Source organism: Cyclopterus lumpus, chromosome 20, assembly GCF_009769545.1.
Source record: "Cyclopterus lumpus isolate fCycLum1 chromosome 20, fCycLum1.pri, whole genome shotgun sequence".
Lineage (NCBI taxonomy): Eukaryota > Metazoa > Chordata > Actinopteri > Perciformes > Cyclopteridae > Cyclopterus > Cyclopterus lumpus.
The window spans coordinates 457,501-467,500 of record NC_046985.1 but is presented as its reverse complement, the minus strand read 5'-3'; the positions used below and the strand labels follow the sequence as shown (position 1 = coordinate 467,500).

At 38.4% G+C, this 10,000-nt stretch overlaps 2 protein-coding genes across 4 annotated transcripts in view; one reads left to right on the top strand and one right to left on the bottom strand.

The window, feature by feature from the left end:
• sycp2l (synaptonemal complex protein 2-like) overlaps positions 1-908 on the bottom strand; it is a 24,284-nt gene extending 23,376 nt beyond the window's left edge. Inside the window, exons 1-3 of the mRNA XM_034560686.1 lie at positions 899-908; positions 338-457; positions 1-46 (exon numbers count right to left, since the gene is read on the bottom strand). The exon at positions 1-46 is cut by the window's left edge and continues 68 nt beyond it. Coding sequence (XP_034416577.1) covers positions 1-46; positions 338-457; positions 899-901 — 169 coding nt within the window. The 5' untranslated portion in view covers positions 902-908. The remainder of the gene's footprint in view (positions 47-337; positions 458-898) is intronic.
• A 2,117-nt stretch (positions 909-3,025) lies between these two features.
• The window catches only part of gcm2 (glial cells missing transcription factor 2), an 8,027-nt gene continuing 1,052 nt past the window's right edge, over positions 3,026-10,000 (top strand). For all 3 annotated transcript variants that reach the window (XR_004611745.1, XR_004611746.1, XM_034560666.1), the window contains exons 1-8: positions 3,026-3,187; positions 6,599-6,662; positions 6,818-7,006; positions 7,085-7,197; positions 7,422-7,547; positions 7,631-7,887; positions 8,081-8,321; positions 9,185-10,000. The exon at positions 9,185-10,000 is cut by the window's right edge. Coding sequence is in view for 1 of the 3 variants with exons in the window: in XM_034560666.1 (XP_034416557.1) it covers positions 3,095-3,187; positions 6,599-6,662; positions 6,818-7,006; positions 7,085-7,197; positions 7,422-7,547; positions 7,631-7,887; positions 8,081-8,321; positions 9,185-9,496 (1,395 nt within the window). In the remaining 2 variants the exon portion in view is untranslated. The remainder of the gene's footprint in view (positions 3,188-6,598; positions 6,663-6,817; positions 7,007-7,084; positions 7,198-7,421; positions 7,548-7,630; positions 7,888-8,080; positions 8,322-9,184) is intronic.

Here is a 10,000-nt window from a genome sequence, read left to right as displayed (position 1 = left end):
ACTTCAACACGACCAGGACTCTGGTGAAACTGGATCCACACAGATCCTGAAACCACAAACGTCAACAACAACAAACAGGTCCATTTAATTCAAAGGTCAGCTGATCATGAACTACACACAGGAAGTCCTTTCAGAATAATAATACATTTCATATGTATATATATATATATATATATATATATATATATATATATATATATATATATATATATATATATATATATATGTATGTGTGTGTATGTATGTATATATATATATGTATGTGTGTGTGTATATATATATATGAATGAAGGAACTTTAAAATGAAGGAACTTCCTTATTTCTTGTGTCCCGTTACCTTGGTGACCAGCCGGTCCAGCCTGGTGAGCGTGGTGCCGGTCAGTCCTTCATGGTGGAGAACCGAGACCAGACCAGAAGGGTCCCCATGGACCAGACAGTTCTCCATCTGCACCTCCAGCTGAGAGACAGACAGGCAGGCAGGCAGACAGGAGGACAGACAGACAGAATAGAAAATATTAAATGTGAATAAAATAAAGATTTTATAAACGTATCAAAATGTCAATTAACTAAATTATTAATTTCTTCCATGAAGACAAAAGTGATTTTCATTTCACCACTTTTATTATTAAAATCAAGCAACAAGAGTTTTATTTTAGTGAGCCACTTCCTGTAGACCGCCAGCAGGGGGCGCTGCAGGCTTCAAGACGTGACATGACTCTTTAAATGAGGTTTCGTGTTTAAATCAATACTCAGCATCATAATAATCCTAATAATAATAATTAAGGGCTCACGCGGGACTCAACTGAATCAATAACTCGGAGCAGCAACACGAACAGCTGATTCAGCAGAAGTAGAAACGAAATCAATAATCAAAGAATCAATATTCCGCTTTATTTACCATCGCGTGTCTTCTCTCGACTCCTCGGGAGCGTGCACGGCCGCGCGGACAGCTGCCACTAATGACCTAATCAGAGAGAAAATAGTCCCAACACAGCGGAGGGATATCAGCTCCTGTTCGGGGGTCCCAGCTCAGGGGGATCGATAATCGTTTTATTAAAGAGGAAAGTTTGAAAACAATATTTAGAAATCAATAAAATAAATCAGATCACTGTTTAGCCGTTAATAAACAAAACAACTCTTTTTAAACAACTTTTATATTTCATCTCTTATTAAAGCAGATACAAGTCTAATTGACATTAAAATCTCTGTAAAGATTTAATAAATATGTAATATTTATATTTAATTTGTAGCAGCTGTAGACAAAATAATGGAACATCGTGGACACATTATTATACATTTATTAAATGCTTTGAAATAAAACAATGAGCAAATATATCTAAATATTTACAAACAATATTAAACGTATTAGGTTGAATAAAATAAAATAATAAATATTAAATATTTAGTTCATTTGTATGTTTTCTATTTATTAACTATTTATAATTGATTTATTATATTTCAACAACATTCAGACGGAGAGAGAGACAGACAGAGAGACAGAGAGACAGAGAGACAGACAGAGAGACAGAGAGAGAGACAGAGAGACAGACAGAGAGACAGAGAGACAGAGAGACAGAGAGAGAGACAGACAGACAGACAGACAGAGAGACAGAGAGAGAGACATGCAGACAGACAGAGAGAGAGAGAGACAGACAGACAGAGAGACAGACAGACAGACAGAGAGACAGAGAGAGAGACAGACAGACAGACAGACAGAGAGACAGAGAGAGAGACATGCAGACAGACAGAGAGAGAGAGAGAGAGAGACAGACAGAGAGACATGCAGACAGACAGACGGACAGAGAGACAGACAGACAAAGAGACAGACAGGTAGAAGCTGACGTCCTCTTGTCCTTTAATTGATGACTAATGAGTTTATTTGTTTTAGGAGAAACACTGAAGTGTTTATACAACACACACACACACACACACACACACACACACACACACACACACACACACACACACACACACACACACAGACACACACACACACACACACAGACACAGACACACACACACACACTCTGCATCAGCATCTTTAAAACCTGAAACATTAAAATTTAACAAAACTAATATGTAAAACATGTAATCAATTAAACTGTTAATTATTGATTTCGAAGAGAGAATACAATAATAATAATAATGATTATTATAATAATAATAATAAAAATAAAAATAATAATGATTATTATTATTATAACAACTGTAATGAAAGAGATCTAATAATAATAATGATTATTCTAACAACTGTAATGAAAGAGATATATAATAATAATAATAATGATTATTCTAACAACTGTAATGAAAGAGATATATAATAATAATAATAATGATTATTATAATAATAATAATAAAAATAAAAATAATAATGATTATTATTATTCTAACAACTGTAATGAAAGAGATACAACAATAATAATAATGATTATTATTCTAACAACTGTAATGAAAGAGATACAACAATAATAATAATGATTATTCTAACAACTGTAATGAAAGAGATATATAATAATAATAATAATGATTATTCTAACAACTGTAATGAAAGAGATATATAATAATAATAATAATGATTATTATTATAACAACTGTAATGAAAGAGATATATAATATGTTGTAATGAAAGCATTAGTGTAATGTGGTGCTTTAGCCCCCCCCCCCCCCCCCCCTCCTCCCTCGTGCTGCTCTCACCTGTCCGTCACTCCGTACCTGACACTCTGCGGAGCAGCACGCGCCGTCGGGAGGAGCGCGGACCTTTACCTCAAAACTTTACTTTTGTTTCTGGAACCTCTGAACCCGGACTAGGACCCGGACTAGGACCCGGACTAGGACCGGGACCAGGACCGGGACCAGGACAGGGACCGGGACCGGGACCAGGACAGGGACCAGGACAGGGACCAGGACAGGGACCAGGACAGGGACCAGGACCAGGACCAGGACCAGGACCAGCACCAGGACCAGGACCAGCACCAGGACCAGCACCAGGACCAGGACCAGGACCAGCACCAGGACCAGCACCAGGACCAGGACCAGGACCAGGACAGGGACCAGGACCAGGACCAGCACCAGGACCAGGACCAGGACCAGCACCATGTCTCGGGCGGAAGAGCGCGAGGAGGCGGACTGTGTGTGTTCGGTCGGGATGAAGGTCACGTGGGACATCAACGACCCCAAACTACCGCAGGTGAGGGTCGATATATATATTTATATATATCAGGAGATTCATCATTTATTATTATACTATTATTATTATTATTGTTATTATTGTTTAATCATTTAAATGTGATACAAACTATATATCTTTATAATATAAAGTAAATATGTTACAATATGATATAATATTACTGTGTAAAGATATTGATTATATCTTTACACAGTAATATTATCTATTATAATATAAATAATATCTGATAAATAATCTAACTTGATACTGAACAAAAGTCTCATAAAAAAACTAATAATGTTTTATAAAGTTTAAATGAAAATATAAAGATTTCTTCTATAAAAGATTGAAAATTCAAAGTATTGAATAAAATCCATCGTTTCTCAACAGATATTAATATATTAATAATATGATAACAGATGTTAATATATTAATAATATGATAACAGATATTAATAATGTTATAATTATCCTAAAAGCTCCTCAATGACATCAGGACGTCTCGGCTTGTGAACTGAAACCATCTTTATATATACCTTAAATACAATAATAATATAATAATAATAATAATAATAATAATAATAATAATAATAATAATAATAAAAGTAGCTCTTTAGTAGTAATTAAAGCTAATTTACTTAAAGCACTTTGTAGTTTTGGCTTTCTTGAAGATTACTGTGTACATTTATTAATAATATTATAACAGATATTCATTATATTATAACATATATTATTACCGTCTACATTTATTTACTATATTATACCAGTTATTAATTATATTATTTATGTGTATATTTATTAATTATATGGAAATATAAATGTTCACTTGGTTTATAGCTTTCAATCAAAGTCTTTTCAATATTGAGTCATTAAAATAAATCTCTTGTTTTTTCACTTTAATTTCCTCTAAATATAATTTTGTATTTTGAAAAACTGAATCTCTTAAAACTTATAAATGTGAATTTAATATAATTAGAGGAATTATGATAATGACTCAGAAACTAAAGATTAAAGAAAGCTTTTATAATTTTATTTATTTACATTAAGATATGAACGATTAAGATTTAGATCCATTATTTTACATAATCAATGTATTATTTGATTAGTTTTATAATAAAACACTTGAATCAGAACCTTTAAAGAAAACCTCAAAACATGTTATTGATTTTGTGGTTTTATGGTTTCTATTTTTTATTTATTTGTCACTTCTTTAGTCTCAAGATCTGTTTATAAAAACATCGTTTTTATGTCTTTAAATACTCAGAACTATCAGAAATATATAAATAAGAATAAAATATCTCAGAATATATATTTCTCAGAAAACATATCTGATCAAAACGTCACAAACTAAGACAAATTTATATATTTATAGTTTATAGTTTATATATTTGTTATTTATTTATAGTTTATACATTTATATTTTATATAGTTATAGTTTATATACTTATAGTTCATAATTTATAAGTTATAGTTTACAGTTTAACAAGTTATTATTTATTTATATATATATATATATATATTTATAGTTTATATATGTATATATTTATAGTTTATAGATTTATAGTTAATATATTTATATATGTATATATTTATAGTTTATAGATTTATAGTTAATATATTTATATATGTATATATTTATAGTTTATATATTTACAAATGTATATATTTATAGTTTATATATTTATCGTTTATAGATTTGTAATTGATATATTTATATTTTATATATTTATATATGTATATATTTATAGTTTATAGATTTATAGTTTATAGATTTATTTGTTTATATATTTATATATGTATACATTTATAGTTTATATTTTTATATTTATAGTTTATGGATTTAAAGTTTTATATATGTATATATTTATACTTTATAGATGTATAGTTTATATATTTATAGTTTATATATTTATAGTTCATTGATTTATAGTTTATAGATTTATAGTTTATAGATTTATTCATGAGAGCAGATTGTCTTTAAGTAAAAAAGCAGATAAATTAATTAACTAAATTGAATAATGAACTAATGAATAAACTAATGAATGAATGAACTAATGAATGAACTAATAAAGTAATGAACTAATGAATGAATAAACTAATAAAGTAATGAACTAATGAATGAATAAACTAATAAAGTAATGAACTAATAAATAAAAGAAATAGTGAACTAGTGAACGAATGAATAAATTAACTAACGAACTAATGAACTAATGAATGAATGCATTTAAGAATGAATAAAGTAATGAAGTAACGAAGTAATGAATGAATGCATTTATGAACTAGTGAACTAGTGAATGAATGAACTAGTGAATGAATGCATTTATGAACTAGTGAACTAATGAACTAGTGAATGAATGCATTTATGAACTAGTGAACTAATGAACTAGTGAATTAATGAACTAGTGAATGAATGCATTTATGAACTAGTGAACTAATGAACTAGTGAATGAATGCATTTATGAACTAGTGAACTAATGAACTAATGAACTAGTGAATGAATGCATCTATGAACTAGTGAACTAATGAACTAGTGAACTAGTGAATGAATGCATTTATGAACTAGTGAACTAATGAACTAATGAACTAGTGAACTAGTGAATGAATGCATCTATGAACTAGTGAACTAATGAACTAGTGAACTAGTGAATGAATGCATTTATGAACTAGTGAACTAATGAACTAATGAACTAGTGAACTAGTGAATGAATGCATTTATGAACTAGTGAACTAATGAACTAGTGAACTAGTGAATGAATGCATTTATGAACTAGTGAACTAATGAACTAATGAACTAGTGAACTAGTGAATGAATGCATTTATGAACTAGTGAACTAATGAACTAATGAACTAGTGAACTAGTGAACTAGTGAATGAATGCATGTATGAACTAGTGAACGGAGGTTTCATCTGAAGGGTTTCTGAAGGTTGGGAATCTGCTGACTCGGCTCTTCTCTTGTTGATCAAACAGAAGAAACTGGTTTTCATATTTTTTTGCCAGTGATCCCAAAACAAACAGAGTTTCTCAGGTGGAGCCGCTGATCAATATCTGATCAATATCTGATCGATATCTCTGATTGATCGGACTTTTACAAACGAGTTCCTCCATCAGATAATTAAAGCAGACAGAGCGACTCTTGATCACGTCATCAGGACATCTGAGACACTGTAGATTAACCTGTCTGTCTGTCTGCCTGTCTGCCTGCCTGTCTGTCTGCCTGTCTGTCTGCCTGTCTGCCTGCCTGTCTGCCTGCCTGCCTGTCTGTCTGTCTGCCTGTCTGCCTGCCTGCCTGCCTGCCTGCCTGCCTGCCTGTCTGTCTGTCTGTCTGTCTGCCTGCCTGTCTGTCTGTCTGTCTGCCTGTCTGCCTGCCTGCCTGTCTGTCTGTCTGCCTGTCTGTCTGCCTGCCTGCCTGCCTGCCTGTCTGTCTGTCTACAGGACACAAAGCAGTTTGACCCATTCCAGGAGTGGACAGACGGTTACGTTCGATACATCTACAGCGGTGAGAAACATTAAACTTAAACTTCCTATTGTCTTCCTATCAAACACTTGATCAGTGTTATTGATTACTGATTTATGAATGTGAACGTATTATGAATCATAATTCACGACGTATCGTCGCCGGTTGCATTCCCTAAACGTGCCGTTTGTCCTCAGCTGACGATAAGAACGCTCAGAGGCATCTCTCCGGCTGGGCGATGAGGAACACCAACAACCACAACTGTCAGATCCTGAAGAAGTCGTGTCTGGGCGTCGTGGTCTGCTCTCGCGGCTGCTCGCTGCCGGACGGCTGCCGGCTGACGCTCCGCCCCGCCATCTGCGACAAGGCCCGGCAGAAACAGCAGAGTAAGAAAAGGCCGCAAGCCACTCAGCTGTGCTCCACCCGTTCCCAGCCGCCACCTGACCGGACTCGTTGTGTTTCAGAGAAGCTGTGTCCGAGCTGCAGTGCCGGCCTGGAGCTGCTGCCGTGTCGCGGTCACAGCGGTTACCCAGTCACCAACTTCTGGAGAGTCGATGGAAAGGCCATCTTCTTCCAGGTCGGGACCTTTACCTTCAGCCCCTAAACGTGTGACATGTGACGCTTTGCACATCGTTGACACGGGTTTGACCCCCAAAGCATTTTAGACCTGAGCCGGTTTAAATCAGCTTTCACATCATAGTTTTTGTTCTGTCCCCCAGCACGCTATAATTAGATGCAATCAAATTCTGTATTTTGAAGAATCAGTCTGGTATTTTATTTACTGTTGTTGTGGCCCTTCAGGCTAAAGGGGTCCACGATCATCCCAGACCAGAGTCCAAGTCGGAGACCGAAGCCAGAAGGAGTTCGGTGAAGAGACGAGTCAGCTCACCACCTTTCACACCCAAGAGACGACTCATCGAAACGCAGGTCGACAACGAAAAACAACAATAGCTGCATGCTGGTGTTGTTTATTGTTTACTGATTTGTTTATTTGTTGTTTTCTGCTTCAGGCTCTGGGCCCTGCCCTCGTCTCCTGTGTCGATCCATCAGACAGAATCTCCTTCATTGAGCCCAATTTCCCGCAGCATTACCCAGCATTCCAGAGCCCAGAGCCCTACTACAACCCCCACAATGCACTAGGAGAGGCCCCACCCACACTGCAGAAACCGACCAATCCCAGGCTTTACATGGGTCGGCCCGGCTACGAGTTCCAAGGATACCTGACCTCGCCTTCGTATCCCATGACGTCGGACTTCTGTGACCCAAGGTCAGCCTCACAAACTCTCAACCAGATCCACAGCCTGTTAATCCTTTTGGAGTGAAACCAGATGCTGACAGTCTAACGAGGTCTAATCCAAACCATGACATAGCAGACCTAACTGGTCTGAACCAGATTCTTAGAGTCTAAACTAAATCTTCACAGTCAAACAGGTTTGAACTTGATCCTGGTTTCTGTGCAGGGTGGCTCCGGTCCTGGGCTCCTCCTCTTCCTCCACATCCTCGTCGGCTCCTCTCTCCTCACCCTGTTCCTCCTTCGACCCCCAGACCAAGTCTCCTGCAGGCTGGAAGGAGCTGCTGAAGAACTCCGCCCCTTACAGCGACAACCACCATTACTACAGTGCAGAGTACCCGTGCCGCTACCCCACCAACGCCCCTGGATCCCCTGCCGCATTGCAGACCATCATCACCACAACAACCAAGGTGAGTAGAATTCATCAGGAGGGTCCAGCAGCAGACCTTAAGGTGTGTGAGAGACCTTACATCTTGGGACCCTACTCTCTTCTTATTGGCTGGTTGGACTAGCAGATCTAATACATTTTAATGGTTAATCTGCTTCTGGTATCTTTGTAAACTGAACATGTGGTTTGGTAGGTTGGACGGTTGGTCAGGCGTAAGAGGAGCTGTTCTGGTCCCATTAACACCTGTTCTGATCCTCAGGTCTCCTATGATGCTGCGTTCACACTCACTCGCGTGAGTTTACTCGCCCGACAAGTTGGTTCATTCACTTCATTCGTGCCTAAGAAGGGGCGTGGCTTATCTCCGTGGCTTTACTCCGTAGAAACAGTTATAATCTCCGCCGTCCACCACGGAATAAATAACCACTAGTTCTGCTTTATACTTTTTGTGGACATCCTACAAACGTCGGAACATCTAACGCCCTGCTGTTTTGCTTCATAACATAACCCTTAGGCACACACAACTTGGTAACTACGTCTCGATAACTTCCGCTTTCAGCGCTACTAGAGTAGCAGCAGCCAGGGGGGCGGAGCATCTCAACGCTGATTGGCTTTCGCAACTTCGCGTTGAAATATTTCAACTCTGGCGAAAAATTCGCGCCTAGCGATTCGCGGCATTGCCGCCCGATGCAAATTTGCGTCAAACATGTCTATGCATTGACTTTGCATGGGATCTACTCGCGCGAAAAATTCGCAACGCGTTTGGTGTGAACGCAGCATCAGCCCTGTAACCCCTGTTATGATCCTCAGGTCTCCTATCAGCCCTATGACACCTGTTATGATCCTCAGGTCTCCTATCAGCCCTATGACACCTGTTATGATCCTCAGGTCTCCTATCAGCCCTGTCCGAAGCCGCCTGCTGTGCTCCCTTCATACCAGTCGTGTACTAAACCTTCCACCGGCCTCCCGTCCTATCAGCCCTGTGCTCCTCCAAAACCTCCAGGCCTCCTCGGTTGCTCCTCTCTGCTGGAAGATCCCTCTTCCTCGTACTCCACCGAGGTGAAGGTCACGGAGGAGTCGGGTGGAGTCATCAAGTCTCTGTCGTTTCAGCCCGAACCTCTGCAGACCAAAACAGAGCGGTCCGACGGCTACGACTACCGCTACACATACCCCAACACGTACCGCTATGACGACTACTGAGGCAGCACTACCTCCACCTTAAATCCTGTTACCCCCACTACCGCTACACATACCCCAACACGTACCGCTGTGACGACTACAGATGCAGCACTACCTCCACCTTGAATCCTGTTACCCCCACTACCGCTACACATACCCCAACACGTACCGCTGTGACGACTACTGAGGCAGCACTACCTCCACCTTGAATCCTGTTACCCCCACTACCGCTACACATACCCCAACACGTACCGCTATGACGACTACTGAGGCAGCACTACCTCCACCTTGAATCCTGTTACCCCCACTACCGCTACACATACCCCAACACGTACCGCTATGACGACTACAGATGCAGCACTACCTCCACCTTGAATCCTGTTGAACCACAGGCGGACCTTCTGAACGACTCCTGTAACTGGACGGTTCAGGAGCTGACAGGATTTGGATCATCAGGACAAAACTCGAACTGAAGCAAAACTTGAGCCCATGAGAAAGTTTTGTAGATATTTGTGGAGTTCCCAA